Genomic DNA, 18216 nt, shown 5'->3' on the forward strand with positions numbered 1-18216 from the left:
TATCTTGGAAGGAGAGATTTACAATCGTCCATTGTCCCATAAATGGCAATTCTCTTTTATATATCAATCACACGTTTGTCTTACTAATCACATCGACTTATTCTTTAAAAAGCAAAAAACTTTGGTATTTTTTGTTCTTACGAGTATCTCATTGTAATAATCTTTGAATACCCAATGTATAACATATCAGGTGCAATTTCTCGGAAATTTTAAATGTGTAAGAAGAGTATACATTTATATTAATTCTTATGCTGTTTTAAAATTTACAATCTGCCAACTTTAAGCTTTGAAAGCAAGTTGAACAAGCCAAGTGCAAAGAAAGCATCATTGTGGTTCAAAAGGGTTCGCCAACGCTGTGTATCTTTCTGGAAGCCCCCGGAGCCATATTGTGCGTTCATCGTGCACACGGAGAGCACCTTCCGTGCATCAGACGCGTGACTCAAACGGCATATAAAGCCTTGAAAAGTCGCTGAACATCTGTTTCACAAATAACTTGGAGAACAGCCATCATCCACCTTTCCGAAAAATAAAATTATGGATATATTTATCGATGTGATCATGAATGTTGTCTGTCTCTCTCTCTCTCTCTCTCTCTCTCTCTCTCTCTCTCTCTCTCTCTCTCTCTCTCTCTCTCTCTCTCTCTCTCTCTCTCTCTCTCTCTCTTTCTCTCTCTCTCTCTCTCTCTCTCTCTCTCTCTCTCTCTCTCTATCTATCTATCTATCTATCTATCTATCTATCTATCTATCTATCTATCTATCTATCTATCTATCTATCTATCTATCTATCTATCTATCTATCTATCTATCTATCTATATATACATATCATATCAGGTGCAATTATATTATATTTATTTTGTTGACCAGTCCATGCTTTATGGATGTTTTACTGAGTTAAAAAAATAAATTGGGTTTGTTAATAAAGAATAAAAGTGAGCTCATGTGTATTAAGGTATATATGTATTTGTTTAACAAAAACAATTATTTCGAATCTCAAAGATGAATTTCTACGTTTAAAATGAGGGCTTTATTGTGTCTTTAGACATGTGTTTAATGGATGAATGAAAGAATTCATGTATTTTTAAAAGCAACTTATAATGTGGTAACATCCTCTTTGAAGATCACTAAATGAAAAGGAACGGATATAGTAAATACTTTTGGAAAATACTGTAAATACTTTTTCTTAATTGCATGGATAATGGTGGAAGTATTTTATATATATATATATATATATATATATATATATATATATATATATATATATATATATATATACATACACACACACACACTTCCATATTCCTCTCTCCATTATTTGGTGGACGTTAACAATCCCACGGTGTAATAGCTGTTGCTGGCACTACAGCAAATTCAAAATTCCTGTCCTAACTACAGATGGGAAGGCAATGGCAAACTACCCAGTTTCACCCTTGTCAAGAAACTTGCCAAGTTTCACCCAATGCTCTGTAACAGAGTATGGTACATCAGAATCAGAAAAAGAAAGAAAGAAAAAATACATTCATACATGTTTATATACATATATGATTAAAAAAATTTTTTATATATATATATATATATATATATATATATATATATATATATATATATATATATATATATATATAGTCACAACCTGTATTTCAAGTGCAGAACATCTGGAGGAGAGATTGCTTGGACAATGGAGGCAGAAAAAGGTTTTGTGTTTGGAACAGGTGCATGAGATATAACAGGTAACTACCTATCGAGACAGGTGGCATCATCATTATAAGAATCATTGTGGGTGAACTAAAATTTGCTGTACGTACAGAAGTACATGTACGTACATGTACACGTACACGTACACGTACACAAACACACACATCCCACATGGTCTTTTGGATGGGATACCTGGTTTACATCTGGGTAGCCCAGGTTTGATTCCGGGTGTGGACACCATACTAGCAGTAGTTGCGACAGTTCCTGCAGTGACTGAAGTGAAAAATCGAGTGGCAAGCAATCAAAAGGTGTTTCTGAGTTTGCTCAATCAGATGAGGATGATGATGATTATATATATATATATATGTATATATTTATATATATATATATATATATATATATATATATATATATATATATATATATATATATATATATATATATATATATATATATATATATATATATACACACACACACACATACATACAGATGAGCAGGTACTTTTCGATTTCAGACATAAAGAATTGGGAATCGTATAATTGTTAAATATTAATATGTGTATTTAATGCTGAAGACATTATGATGAAGCACCAGCTCCTGCATGTTGTTATTCTCTGCACCATGATATCATTTTGTCAGCCTTGTGGCACATTAAATATAGTTAATTGATATATTTATGATTTTATTTGTAGCCAATGCAGTGAACTTGTTGACCAGTCCATGCTTTATGGATGTTTTACTGAGTTAAAAAAATAAATTGTGCATTCGCGTTTTCTGTTATGCAGGTTCAGCAATTTTGTTGATTTATTTTTGCTTTGTTTCATGGTTTAAATAAATGCTTGGAAATAAAAAAATATATATTTCAAGTCAGTTCCACTCCGACCCACATAACCTTCAAATGAGACCGTAGCACAACTGTTTAAATCAACGATATTCGCTCCAAAATGGACCTCAAACTAAAAAAAAAAATAACAAGCTGCACCCACATATTGGTGGTTATTTTCACAAAAACCATCAAATTCAGATTTTGTGAGGCAGCACTGAAACAAAGTGGATTGGATGAGTTAACAGCAATACAGACAGACCAACGTTGATGTGCTGAGGCCATGCCATCGGAGTTTTCAGCGAGTCAATGGAGCTTATTAGTCCCCAGAAATTTCCCAAGTTCCACGCAATCTGATGACTTTGAGGCATAAAGTCCCCTCGAATAGCAGCAACACAGAAAGACCAGAATGACCGGCGCACCTGAAAAGGTTGGCACGAGTACACGGAGGCTTCGCTTGCCCTTTGCCCGAGTACAAGACAGAAGCGCCGGATAGTGTAGAACACCTGAATCAATGGGTTTCGGCCTGGATCGATGTGTTGGAGACCTGGACTTATGGGTTTAGGCAATGTAGAACTTCGTGTGGCTGGAAACCCACGTTCAGCGCTCCGATCATCCCTTGCCATATGCACCTTCACGAGCCACCAAACTTTGTTAACCGAACGCCCTTCCTTATCTCCTGCTCCTCCCCTCTGACACACCTCCCTTTACCTCCAAGTCCTTCACTGTTTCTCTGTCTCTCACCGTCTGTCCTTCTCCCTCCCTCTCTCCCTTAGGCTGTGCTGCCGGAGAAAACGACGGGTCCCTCGCGTCGGCTCGTGGCCCCGACCCCGTTCCCCACCGCAGTCTCAGCGGACCTGCAAGAGGCACCCGATGGCGTTGCTTCCCATCAGGAGCGAGTGGCAGCAGGTGGGGAACCACCGGGACGCGCCGCCACACACTCTCAAACATGCTATCGCGCAACTCTCAGGCAAAACCTCAGAAGCCTGAGGCGGCTTCATTATACGGGCGGGTTTCCCTGAGTGCGACAGAGAGCGCAATTACTACGACGAATGCACTCGAGCAAATCCATGATACACCGCAACAATATACGAGCGCTGCAAAAGGGAGGGAATTAGGGAGTTCCGCCATTCGTTGTGGATATTGTATTGTACCATTAAACATCCACTCGAAACAATACACACCGGTTCTTGACTCAATCGCGTGGTGACACACGGCAGGTTAGCCGCAAAATCGAAGTGCATCATCATCATCATCATCATCATCATCATCATCATCATCATCATCATCATCATCATCATCATCATCATCATCATCTTTAGTTATTTTATCATTATCTATAGATTATTATTACATCATGACCTCACAATGCAGATTCATACACATTCATTTACCCACGCAAGACAAGCAGCTGCAATAAACCAAAAGCAAATCTTATTACAAATTACTCCCTGTATTACACCTTTAATACACCAAGCAAAGGTAGTTGCGTAAAGCAGGTGATCATGCATGTAGTCGAGCTTCGTAGACAATGCGTGGAATTTTGGCCACAGTACAGGTGGCTGGATAATATGGGTTCATTATTCAGAAATGAAGGAACCACCAACTATATGTTAACGCTGCCCAGCAGGTAAGTCTCAAGTGTGATGTTTCGGCCACCAACTCGTAGTCTCCTTCCAAGGAGTCGAACCAGCTGGGCATGAGCTATACCTATACTTGTTGGTAGTAGCTTAATTTCTGAATATGGATCTTCCCCACTGCAGCCAGTAATTATGCATTATATGTATAACTAAATGGTTTGAGACTCTACTTACTTGGTTATCGAAGTTGCCTACTGGTTTGTTTTTTTGGGAGGAGGGGGGTTTTGCCCGAGCCCAGTGGGATTCATCAGTCGTGCATGTTTTGCTTCCGCATATGTCACGATACTAGGGAGTGGGGGTGGGGTGGAGGGTCGTTTCACCAGCTCAGGTCACAACATGTCCTCCCGCTCGGCAGAGACACGCTTTCGCTTCACGCCTGACGCTGTGCTATTCCCGCACCGTGACGACAGCACTAGGAGTTGCATGGCCCGTGTCCATCGGGGCTGGTCCCACAAAATTGGATGCTGGGGAAAGGGGGGCTACTCGGTTATTTAGGGGGCCTATTAGGTTCTTGAGGGGGTGGGGGAGAACGGGAGAGTTCTCGCATCCGGAATACGTCCAGAGCACGCGGACATCGCGACCGTTTCGCTTCCGATTTCCTTATGAAAAACCGATGTTTCGACTCCTTGTCTCACTCTCTCCCCTCGCTCCGGTTCCACCATCTGAAGTCAGTTTAATGTGTAACTTCGTTTCCTCGGGTCATTAATATGAAAGCCGTAAGTTGTGCGTGGAAGGAGAGATTGGCCCCAGATGGAGAGAGAGAGTGAGAGAGAGAGAGAGACAGACAGAGACAGACAGAGACAGAGAGAGAGAGACAGGAAAGCTAAGGGGTGTGGGGTAACTTGTTGGAGGTGTTTTTCCACAACGACCACAACATCATCTTGAGGAGTCTGTTTTGATGTACCACACAAAGATAACGCATAGTCGAAAAGTCGGGAGAGATAGAGGGTAAAGGTCCAGTGATGATATTTCATACATGCTGGATAGCGCAACTAGATATTGAAGTCGCACTTGCTGGAGGAGAACCCACCCCCCCCCCCCAGTGGGCATCATCAGACTGACTCATCTATAGATCTGAACTGTGCCACAGCCAGAACTGGTGCATGTTGTTTTTATCCCCGCCCCCCCCCCCACCCACCCTTTGTGCTCTCCATTTGTCCATGACATTGTGTGAGAGGCTTTGGCCAATAAATTATTGGAAAATTATCTTCGCTGCAGTCAGCATCCTGTTTATACACAATGGCCTAAAATGCTAACATGACGCAGAAATTCGACATATTTCCCACAGTTTATGGTCATCTTATTCCAGAGACGTTTTCACAAGTCCCAGCAATTCCAGTAACTTGGACGCTTTTTACAACACAAAAATAAATAATCAATTTCCATTCAATAACCTGAAATAACATGCTATATTCAAAATGTCTAAAACGAGATATCTGTTAAATAAAACGAGTTGCGTTAACTGGGAGCAGGAAGCAGCATCATTCTTACCATTTCGTTACATCGATAAATTTATTTTTGAGCGACGTGTTAGTGATTGTGTCGACCACGGCCAAAGTTATTCCCACCTTCGTAGCACACGTGTGCGAAACGAAAAGCGAGGTAAACTAATTGGTTGACTTTATCTGTCTATCTGTTTGGCAGGACAGAAAAATCAGTTTATGATTGAGGAACAACTTAATTTAAATTGAATGTGAGATTTTAAACATGAATCTAGAAAACGAACCTGCAGTTTTACAGTGTTTTAGCTCTCAATTCGGCCTGATCACACATGCGCAGACAGGCGTGAGATTATTTTTTGACTTTGTCTGCCTGTCTGGTAGTCAAATAAAATTGAAAACAATTCCAAACAGGAAGCTTACTGTTTTTAAAGATGTTATAAAGGACACATACAACAGGCACAAAAAACGAATGTTGCATGTAAAATAAGGTGGGATTAAAGACACCGCATCAACGGCGGTAAACCTCCGATTTTTTTTTTTTACAACTTTTAAAATATTTACTTATTGGAATTGAATTATATACTTAAACACGCAAGGTAAATCACCTTTTCGGCATTTCCAAAACCCGTTTAGCAGAACTTGGACAAAATATTACGGCATTTTAAGCCATCATGAGCAATCAAATAATTTGCCACTCGCAGACACCGCTCACGTCCTTGTTTGTCAAGACTGCATAGGGTAAAGTGTTCCATGAACTTTCTAGTTATGCATGCATTTGGCCAGGAAACGATTTGTCCCACGTCTTTCACAAATTGGCTGGCCAGGGCTGACATTCGACTGGAGGCGGCCCCTACTCTTCGCGAAAGATACCGTGGGATCTTTAACAGGATGACAGTTAATAGCTGGGTCGACATTCCAACCCAGGCTAAGACCGCTCAAAACCGAGTACGGACGCATACCTCTAAACTCTCTTCCCAGCCTGGTTGGTGATAACATACAAAGCAATTAATTGTGCTTCTACACCATGTTGTCCAAAATGTCCCTTTTTAAAAGTTGAAAGATGGAATTGCACCAAAAGCAATCAAAATGCCATTTAAAAAGATCGAGCATCGCAATTACAACTTTCGGAAATTGCACAAAATGATGAAAGTTTGATGTGCCAGGCAGAAACCTCAAACTTAACCACAATCGGTGGTGTAGTGGTTAGATCGTCCGCTCTGAGTCTGGGAGGTCGGATGGTTGAAACGGAGGTTCAAATCATGCCCGAGTCGTACTAAAGACTTTTAAAATGTTTTTTGCTGCTTCCTTGTTTGACACTCAGCATTTAAAAAAGGATAGAGCACGGACAATCAACCATAGGTTGGCAACCGTTGCACAGCCCTGCTGGAATGAATGGCCCCGTCTTGTGTTTATGTTACTTGCAAGGGAACTCATGTTATTATTACTATTATTATTATTATTATTACAGAGTTGAAATGGAAATTTGAGCTAATTAACTGAATGCTCTTAAATAAATGAAACAAGAGCAACAATTGCTTTACAATGCATGTCCCCGACCGATGTGATATATCCGCAGTCCAAAAAGCGCATCACTCCGTGAAAAATTGACGAAACGCCCTGAAACTCGAACTTGTTCTGTAACATTTCATAATAAAGCCACATACCAAGTTTCAGGATGGGGGAAAAAGTTAAAGAGTATGGGAAAAAAGTTCTGAAAACCCACAGGTGGGACGGACAGACAGACAGACAGAGAGCAAAGCTCCAGTTCCCTCCGGTGAAACTAGTAGGGGACTAATAAAATGAACTTGCCATGGAGGGTTTTGTGTACAATGGTGTTGTTTCACACATCAGACTCTTGTTATAAGTGTGAAATTGACAAATCGTTCTACATTTAAGAAGGTTGATCAGTCACTCAGTGGCCTGAAATAGCACTAGTTTAATAAAACAATTGCGATTGTACTCAATTTGGAGGTTAAACTGTTAGAATAAGAAGAGGTTTGGTTGAAGTTTTAAAAGGATTACTATGTGAAGGATAATATAGTTTGTTTAATTGGAATTTAAATGAGAGTTCAAAGACTTGGTGATCACTGCTCACGAATCCTCTCAACTTGTTTGAGTTGCACAACATAGTTTGATGAAATTTAAGGCAAAAAGAGAATGAAATTCCCACGATATCTCTGCGATCTCATGCATTGTTTTAATTTAATAATTTAAAATCTCACTAAAGAGATCGAATTGTCCTCGACAGTCTGGACTATGGCATTGTTATCTCCCACCATTTGAGCTGTTGGTGAGGAATTGGATTCGACTGAAACTTCTGTCTTGTGCAATGCCAGTAGGGGGAGCTGTGTCATGAAAACAGGTGGATCGACAGGTTTGCATTGTGGGTGTTCAGAATTCCGGCGAGTGCTTGTCGCAAGAGATTGCGAGCGTCTGCGAGATCCTAGTGGGGGTGCGGCGGAGGAAGCCGAAGACCCATTTTCTTGCGAAAGCCACCATGAGGTCTTGGAAGTTTCAACGCAAATGACCACCAAATTCCCCGTATCCACCCTATCATACCTCAATCGGATTTTTGGTGATGGAAAATTGTAATAATTGCTCAATGAAACAAACAAAAACACATGTAGCCACCTTTTGCATCATCTCTTGCGAGGAAAGATGCGGCCACAGGAGGAAGGTTGCCATCAAACTACCGAAGGGTCGGCACCCATCATGGCGTTAGGAGAGGTATGTGCAGCTTTCTAGGTCGTCCGTCGGTCTCAGAGCATGAGCCTTCGCCGTGCGCATCGGTAGCTCGTACTTCAGGTCCTCACCGCATGCTTCGCAATAAGGGATGGCTCTGGCACATGAATGGGATTTAATCCCATAATCTCCCCACATAAACCGCAGCAAGTCCACGGCGCACGGATGTGCGAATATGCGAACGAACCACGCACACACACACACACACACACACACACACACACACACACACACACACACACACACACACACCAATAGTGGGCCCTTGTCATCAGGTAAATTTCAAATTATATTGCGATTAGTATGATGACATCGGGCTGATAGGATGGCCATGATGTACGCATACTCCCCCCTATGCATGCTGTGTAGCCTGGGTTCGAATCCCGAGCAAGCTATAAACTGTCATCCCGTTGTTTCACGGGCAGGGTGATTCATCAATGGTTGTGCTGTCCCTCGGATGGACGTTAAACTGGTTGTCCTGTCTGCCAGCATTAGTTGGTGGACGTTAAAGACCCCACGGCATCCTTCGCGAAGAGTCGGCAAACTATTGCCAGCATCCTGAACAAATTACAAATTCCTGCCATAACTACTGTCGGGAAAGCAATGGCAAACCACCCAGGATAACCCTTGCCAACAAACTGCCACGGCAGCACCGACGCTCCGTAACGGAGTATGGTATATCAGAATGATAACATGTCGAAATTTCAAAAAGGTAACGTTCCACCGTGGTGTCCATGCTCTTCGTACATTTAATAATTAAGAGGGTTTTCATTCTCGTAAATGAATCGTATCGTTGTGTGTCGTCGATATGTGTTGACATTAGGCGTAAGACGTACTGTTTTAGTGTGATTCTTGTTGAATTTGTATGCATTGAACAAAGTTATTGTTCTACCTAACCTGCTATCTCTACTGACCTCACCAATAATTTTGTAATAGTTGGGGAAAACTTATTTTTCCCTCAATCATCAGGTGAGAGGCAGGTCTAGTTAAAGTTTAAGGGAAAACTTCTTCTTTTTTTGGAATCACCAGGTGACTACTCTTTTCCTTGAGATGGAGTGTCCCTTTTGCGTTGTTTATCACCACTCCCAACTTGATGTTTTGTCGGCAAAATAAGACCCCTCCTTCTCCCCCACCCCCAACACCCTCGGGGGCTCTGCCTCAAAAGAATGTGGACCACGACGGGTCGCGTGGGGGCCCTTGTTGCCTCGGGCCTCGATGCAATTGCACGGGTTGCATGGCCACAGCACACACACGCACGCATGCATGCACACACACACACACACACACACACACACACACACAAGCATGCACGCATGCACTTTTTGTACATGGATGATCTAAAACATTTTGCATCAAATGAAGAAAAATTGGAAGAACAACTGAAATTAGTGAAACGGTACTCCAACGATATTCAAATGGAACTTGGCCCAGATAAGTTGGCACCAAGTGCACATTGGTACAACGTAGACCAACAAAAACGTATAATGTAAAAATCAACCAACATACAACAATACAGGGACGAGAAAACAAAGCATACAGATACCTCAGGGTATAAGATGGCCACCAAATATGTCACAAGCAAATGTGAAAAACGATTACCAAAGAATACCTGGCAGAACGAGGCTGATCCTGAAAACATACCTCTCCCCAAGGAACACAATCAAAGCTATAAACCAACTCACAATACCAGTAGTCTAAGACAGCTGCAAAATAATAAACTGGCCACAAGTGGAAATAAACAGACTAGATATCAGAACAAGGAAACTTCTAACTATCCACAAAATGTTCTGCAAAAATCAGTACATCCTGAGAATGTACCTGCAGAGACAAGGAGGAGGAGGTAGCGGCCTAATGGAGCTCAACCAAATGCACAAAGTGACAAATGTAGGATTGCCTGAGTGTGTGAAAAGTTCAACAGACTACCAAAATACAACTTGTATGCAAACATGAAGACAAGAAGCCAGAAAAGGCATCACTAACCCACTTAGCAAAACATTTCTACAGACAGGTGAGAATGAAAGATGTCATGCATGAAACCAAAACAGCAATGAGTAGAGCCCCAACAATGGCAAAAAAAGACAAAATAAAAATATAAAACGAAATTTTAACATATATACACACTGACAACTGGGAAAACGAGAATAGATCAGGAAGATTAAAAATAAAATAACAGCTCGGCACACTGGCCATAGACAAAGGGTCATTGGAATGGCAAAGAAGAGGTCAGCTCAACTGGGATGGAGAACAAATCACATTAAATACCCAATACCAAGGATAATATACAAATGGCTTTGAGAAAATAGCAGGACTGAATCAATCAGACAAGTGTAGATTTTGCAAGTTAGAAACAGAGTATTCATCACCTATTGGGATGTAAAAAAAAAACTCATGTCAGAACAGCTATACGTACAAAGGCACAACAAGGTATGTCGAGTAATCCACTGGCATATCTGCAAAAACTTCAATATCCCAGTATGTTTGTATGTATATATATGTTGATGTATCAATATATATATATATATATATATATATATATATATATATATATATATATATATATATATATATATATATATATATATATATATATACACACTGTATATAAATGTGTGTGTGTGTAGAAAATAATAATAATGATCATCATCATCATCATCATCATCATCATCCTATAATGATGATCATAATGTAGCTATGGCATATCTGTGTGTATATATGTATGTAACTGAAACTCATTAGGGATTGCATTTGTACCTGTGATGTGTCACGGGTCTACAAGTCCTCCGCATGCTTGTTGTTACTGTTGTTGGCGTGGTTCTTGTTTGGGGTCGATTATTGAAGTGTGCACCCATTGGTCGGATAGCTGCCAGACCCCAACCACATTTGTTGCTTGACACCACCCACCATGGCACCCAGACAAAATAATATGACTGCCATCCAGGTTTTCTGGTGGGCCTAAGTACCGGGTTTGTAATTATACACTGCCCGGGTTTGTTGTGTCAGATTTCTGTTGGCTTTGTTTAGGTTGAGTGTTTCTCACGAAGAGGGACACCAAAGCATGGAATCCGGTGATCTTTACTATTGTGGTGGGGGGGGGGGGCACTTTTGCTGCTAACTCATCAATAAGAGCCACTCACCGCCTGCAGGACTCCGTAATGGCTGCTATTAGGCCTCGCCCCCACGTACTCTTCTTTGTTGTAGTTAACTGGGCAGCAAGCATAATTGTTTGTGCACTGCCATCTACTAAAGTAGTTCTGCTATTTTTATGCTTCGTGTTGGACCACTCATTTGAAACCATTTGGTCAATTTGATAGCATTTATGGTGGATTATGATGGGAGTGTTTCACATTTGTGTATTGTAGGCCTCATGTCAGGGGCCGCATTTTTTGGCCACCAGGGGCTACTCGTATCTCACGCACCATGCAATGAAGAATGAGATTCGAATCAATGTCGAATAAAAATTGTTTGTAAGGTTTAATCAAGCCCGTCAGCACACGCAGTAAGCGCCACCCCCCCTCCCCCCTCCAAAATAGCGTTACGTAAATTTTGAACAGCCCCATATTGGGGTTAATCAATCTGTGACCGTGTGATGAATCAGCTCGTTCCGAGATAACCATGGTGGAGGCTGACATGGATGATAGATGTCGAGTTAATCTTTTAAAAGCGCAGTAAATGTGTGTTTCCCAATCACGCTGTTCATCTTTAAAGAGTGCTTTAAATGTGTATTTTCCAATCGGCCCATTAACTGATTTTGTTGCAGGTTGTGATCACAGTGCAGTGATTCTTGTTCATAAAGTAAAATGAGTTCCTGACTGTTAGGAAACTTAAGCTTGAATTCAATTGTAAAGACATAGCGGTCACTCCTAATTTATTGTACCCCCTCTGGTGGGCAATGTGATGCGGCGCATTTTTTGAAATGCACTTTTATAATTTTTTTTCATTTTTGAAAGAAATTTTATTTATCACTAGCAAATACAACCCATCGCTTCGCTGATGGGAGTATTACAGGGGGGGGTAGAGAAATGGAGGGGAGAGAGAGAGAAGGGGGGGGAGAGGAAGAGAGAAAGGGGAAAGAGAGATGGGGGAGAGGATAAAGAGGAGGGGGTGGGGAGAGAAAAGGTGGGAGGGGAGCGAGGGGGAAGTGGGAGGGTCGAGAGAGGAGGGGGAGAGAGGGGAGGTGGAAAAGAGGGGAGTAAGGGGAGAGTGAGGAGGGCAGGAAGAAAGAGAGAGGAGGGAAGGGGAGAGAGGAGGAGTGGGGGAGCAAGAGGTGAGGGAGCGAGGAGGGGTGGGGGAAGGGAAGGCAATGTGAGGGGATGGGAAGGCAGCATGAAGGTAGGGGAAGGGAAGGTTTGTGAGGGGAGGGGAAGGGAAGGCAGTGTGAGGGGAGGGGAAGGGAAGGCAGCATATTGGGGTGAAAGTGCTTTCAATCCTCGATTGTGAAAGTGAACTTGTTGCTGTAAAGGCCCGGTCACACCTTGACGTTTTAGCCAACGTATGCCGATTTTTGAATTTTTTTCTAAAACGCTGGCACACGTTGAATACGTTATGGGTAAGTTTTGATAACATTGAGAGCACGCTGAAAAACACTGCCATACGTCGTTGTACGCTGGCTTTAAACGTTGTACTTTTCGGTTGTCCTCAAATTTTTTCATGCTTGAAATTTCACGACGTATGCCGGCGTATGACTCACACGTTCCGCTACGCTGGCCACAAGTTGTATGCACGGTCTGCGATCCTTGACAGACGTCAACACATGCTACTTGTAAGTTAATCATAAGTTGAGACACGCCGAGGTAATGTTTAGCGTACCCGAAACTTATTTCTAACCAATGATTAACGTGTTGTTGGCACGTTACGCGATCGTTGCCACACGTCGACAGACGTTACTTTTAAGTTACTCATAGGCTGAAAGACGTCGGTATAATGGATCGTCCTTGCGTCAGCGTCCACGGCCACGGCCAGGACACTTATTTGCAGCATTCTTCAAACTTTTCTTCGGCATGACGAGGATGTTCACACTTCGATGTCTAACTTGGCTATGATTCCAATTGTCCATCGGCAGCGTCTGTTTAAAATAGTCGAGTTTGAGCGTTTTAACACATTCAGAAGAAACGCTTCAAATTTCCAAACCCCAGCGTCAAAAAACAAAGGAGAGTGACAGCAATTTAAATCGTTCATTGTAAACAATGAAAATAGTTGAGTGGTACCGTTTAAAAGTCGTTGAGTGTAAAAAAAATCCAATTGTTGAGCGCAAGCGTCTACTTTCAATAGTGGGGTTTGAGCGATTTAGCACGTTCAATAGAAACGATTAAAATTTCCGAGCGCCAGCATCAAAAAACAAAGGCGAGTGACAGCAATTTAAATCGTTCATTGTAAACAATGAAAATAGTTGAGTGGTACTGTTTAAAAGTCGTTGAGTGTAAAAAAAAAAATCCAATTGTTGAGCGCAAGCGTCTACTTTCAATAGTGGAGATGCAGCCATTTAAATCGTTGAGTTTATCATTTAAATCGTTAAACGCAAGGAGGATCCATCATAACCCACACCCTCCCCCTCACACTCACCTACTACTGCCAACATGAACAAACTACTACTAATACTAATACTAATACTAATACTAATACTAATACTAATACTAATACTAATACTGATACTGTTACTGTTACTGCTGACATGGACATCGACTCAAAAAGGACTCGAAAACACTGTTGGGTTCCCCTTTTATGAGCAGCATTTTTATATACCAATTCCCAAAACCGCTGGGAACACGTCTTTATATGGCAGTTGTAAGCTAGAAACACGTTCATTTATTTTTTTTTGTCGACCGGAAGACGTCATTGGAATACGTCTACATACGTCGATGTGTGTTGGGACTACGTAAAGAATTGGTTCAAAGCACGTCAAACACAAGTTAGAAATAAGTTTCACGTAAAAAAGACATTACCGCGACGTGTTTCGACTTATGAGTAGCTTATAAGTAGCCTTTGTGGACGTGTGTAAGCGTCCACATATCGTGTGTAAAACTTATCCCCATCGCATGCGGAACGTGTGTCATACGCCGAGTACGTCGTAAAATTTTGAACATGTTTAAAATTTCTTGACGTACTCTACGTACTACGACGTATGATAGCGTACTTTAGCGTTGTACTCACGTATACCAAACTTACTCATACCGTATTTGACGTGCCCCAACGTTTTAGACACATTTTTCTTCGGTCGGCATACGCTGGCAAGATCGCCAAGGTGTGACCGCGATGTTGACACTTCCATTTCTACGGCAGTTATGATTCGAATCGTTGTGCGTCAGCCTTTTAATAGGCTACGTCACGACATCGTCGGCAATGCGTGCAACGCGCTATGCCTAAGTTAGACTATCGTTGGGCATCGGTTGTGTAGGCCGACAACAGGTTCAGCATTCGTTGGTATAAGTTATCTATAACACAACGAAACGTTCTGTGTTGTTACCAATGCGTTATACATAAGACCAAGTCGCTATGAATACGTCCGAATCTTTAAAAAAACATCAAAAGTTCAACGTAAGCCAGCGTTTTAGATACATTTTAATACGTTGCCATCGCTGGCTAAAACGTCAAGGTGTGACCGGGCCTTTACAGACTTTGGTTTCTTTGAATCTGCATTCTCAACCGTGACTAATAGATACTCTCTCTGGTATTTGGTTTTCAAATATTTTAGCATAATGGACATTTTACAATGATGAGCAAGGTCTATTTAATTGAATAAAGTGAGCATTAAATGTTCGGACTGTCTTCTTCAACCTTCCCAAAATAGTTCCAAACTGCACTTCTGGACCTTTTGAACGACATGTCAAAATTTGTTCAGTCGATTTTTTTTTGCTTACCTGTCCATCAGTAAAGCAATCGGCACGCTTTACTGACCCAGTCGAAATACCTTGCTATTCATAGAGAAGGAACATGCCCTGGGTTTTGCAAGCAACTAGCTTTTGCTGCTGTATTGCAAATAGGATGCCCCATGAGCATGTTGCTCTTCAATTAATACATTACAAGACCTGTTTGACTGGAACATGCCCGACAGGGATGATAAAAAAAACACTTCTTTCCATGAGGTATTTTTACTTGGAATCAACGTCGATTCTGATTTACTACTGGATTCCTTTTAGTTCCATGTTTGGAATTGATTCCACCCACCACTATTAAGCACTGATGCAAGCACAGCAACAAAACAGTTGATGAGGAACGGCTGGCTGGGTCACACTAAAAACCGACCAGAGACGACCGTAGACGTCAAACAATGTGTGAATTGGACAAATGAACACTCTTTTTTTACCGGTCAGAATTGTTGCTAGGTTCAATCCTGCAGTTTAAATTCTGAATTTTGGTTCAGGTTAGAGATTCTGGAGCTTATCGCATTTCAGTTGTAATGCTTATAAAAAAAACCATAGAGTTGTATTCACACATTATTTGATACTCCAGACATGTCTGGATGATGGTTATTTCTGGCCGTGTCCGGACGGTGGTTATCTCCAGACATATCCAGAGGGTATTTGTCTCCAGACGTGTCTGGTCCATGTTTATAGTATGACCAGTAGAAAATAGATTTCAGACTTTATTTTGTTTCCATCTTCACTGTTATTCTATATGGAATCATTTTGATGAGACAGTATGAATCATCATTAATGCTCCACTGGATGTCTGCCTTCTCTTACCCTCACCTCATACTTAACTCTTCCAAAATCCCCTCCACCCCTTTATCCCCATAAAACTCTCTCGATGTTTACAAGCATTACAGCTGAAATGTGATAAGCTCTAGAATCTCTTGATCTGAACCAAAATTCAAAATTTTAAAAGCGGAATTGAACTTAGCAGCAGTTCTGATTGCTAAAAAAAAAAATGTTCATTTGTCCAATTCGTACATTGTTTGACACTCCGGATGTCTCTGGTCATTTCCAAACGGTGTTTAATATGACCGCGCTGGCTTTGCAATCAATTAGCGATTGGTTATAAGAAATACAACCCGGAGATGCCCGGAATGTCAAACGATGAACAGAAAAACAACCCTTGAACAATCCGGAGGGACTTGGGGAGGGTATGCACAAATAACTGTCCATACGCATAAGCATAACACTCGATCCAAATAATTTAAAAACAGGAATCAGCAAGAATCTAATGATAATTGACATTACCTCAATCTGGTAACAAAAAGATGTGTTAATGTGCTTACACACATGACCGGAAGTGAGTTGTAAATCGGTGTATAAAAAAGAAAAAATGACCAAATGCATCTAGCTGGGCCTCTTCGCTTGAGAATGATACGTCAGGGAGTATGGTAGTACTCCATATAGAGGTGTGTGTGTGTGTGTGTGTGTGTGTGTGTGTGTGTGTGTGTGTGTGTGTGTGTGTGTGTGTGTGTGTGTGTGTGTGTGTGTGTGTGTGTGTGTGTGTGTGTGTGTGTGTGTGTTGTGACAGCAAATTTCAGGGAAATGAGCAATGCGAGACCGTGGGAGACTAACTCCCAAGGTGCTGAGTGGAAGCATTCTGCGCACACGTGGTGACTTCACCGTGCAATTCAGTGAGGATTCATTAATTTGGCTGCACTGAAGGTTTGGCATGCACATTCAGTTTTCAGGGGAATTTGGAATTTGGTTATCCACAAATGAGTTGCTGCTCAATGCAGAACAACCGTGGAGACATCTTCCAGTTCAATTGCCCATGAAATAAACATTGCAGAAAACCCGCAATTTTGCCAGCTCTTCTGTGCACGTGTCATGTGGTACATCGAGTCGGGGTCTGCGCAATCGTTATAACTTTGTTTTAAAACGTCCGTTTGTCACCAGATTTGCTCTGATTCCCTGCAGAGCACCTCGAGAAACTTGCGAAAATATTGACACAGATCTGGCAGACGCTATGGATAGGCAGTACCTCTGGGGGACAGGGCGTGAGGTCTCGCAGTGAATGCATTGAATCGTAAAGCTCAATGAAGCGAGTTAATGTTGTTACATTCCCAAATTTTTTGATCACTGAATATAATTCTCCAAACAGTAGAAAAAGTTTAATGCTTTGGAAATTTCACATTTTCTTGTGTATGTATGGAGAAGGAGGGAACATAGCCTTGTTGCTTACTGAAAGTAAATAGGTATATTGGCTTTAGTTATAAGACTCGTGATTTCTTTAAATTATCAGATTTCACAACAGATTTCGACAATTATTTAGTCCGGACGATATCTGATCCTCAAAACCGAAACAATATTTCGATAACATACTTTAATTAGCCCGTAAGACTAGATCATTGAAAATCGTATCATATAATGCATGAAATTGCTCCAAGCTCCTAATTGGAAAACTATAATACTTACAAAAGCGATGTATGTACAGCGATTCATAGCGATGATGAACGAACGTAGCGATTCGATAATATGAGTGCGGAAAGTGAAAAAAAAAACTTTATCGTGAATAAATAGTTGCGGCCTGTTTCAAGTCAAGGCATGGTTGAGCAGGCCAAAAAAACATGGCGGCTTCAGATCCCAGTGATGTAACCCAGGAAACGCCTTAAGACCCCCAGAGAGTGAGGTGGCCGATGATTGCCTGTTGAAGGATATAATTAAATAAGTCTGTTAATTATCTTCAGAAGGGGTGTTTTAATGAACCCAACTACCCAATTTTCACTCTTGCACTTCCTTGGATTTTCTTAATATGCATGTAAAGTTTCAAGTTGCTAGGTTTTATAGTTTTGGAGTTATGGAGGAGACACACTGACGCACTGACACAAACACCAACATACACTGACATATGTTAGTGTATATATATATATATATATATATATATATATATATATATATATATATATATATATATATATATATACACGAGAAACTCTCGCTCCCTTTGGGAGCAGTCGTGGAGG

At 41.2% G+C, this 18216-nt stretch overlaps 1 protein-coding gene and 1 long non-coding RNA gene across 4 annotated transcripts in view; one reads left to right on the forward strand and one right to left on the reverse strand.

Moving 5' to 3' along the window:
* The window catches only part of LOC147026059 (uncharacterized), a 47103-nt gene extending 43849 nt beyond the window's left edge, over window positions 1–3254 (reverse strand). For both annotated transcript variants that reach the window (XR_015058097.1, XR_015058096.1), the window contains exon 1: window positions 2941–3254. This is a non-coding gene — a long non-coding RNA (uncharacterized LOC147026059). The remainder of the gene's footprint in view (window positions 1–2940) is intronic.
* Window positions 3255–3294: 40 nt separating this feature from the next.
* LOC147026060 (transcription factor AP-2-alpha-like) overlaps window positions 3295–18216 on the forward strand; it is a 34788-nt gene continuing 19866 nt past the window's right edge. For both annotated transcript variants that reach the window (XM_085881082.1, XM_085881081.1), the window contains exon 1: window positions 3295–3427. In XM_085881082.1, the coding sequence (XP_085737208.1) occupies window positions 3392–3427 (36 nt within the window). In that variant the 5' untranslated portion in view covers window positions 3295–3391. The remainder of the gene's footprint in view (window positions 3428–18216) is intronic.

This window comes from Eptatretus burgeri, chromosome 5 (assembly GCF_056783735.1).
Source record: "Eptatretus burgeri isolate ZD-2024b chromosome 5, Ebu_testis_v1, whole genome shotgun sequence".
In the NCBI taxonomy this organism is placed as follows: domain Eukaryota; kingdom Metazoa; phylum Chordata; class Myxini; order Myxiniformes; family Myxinidae; genus Eptatretus; species Eptatretus burgeri.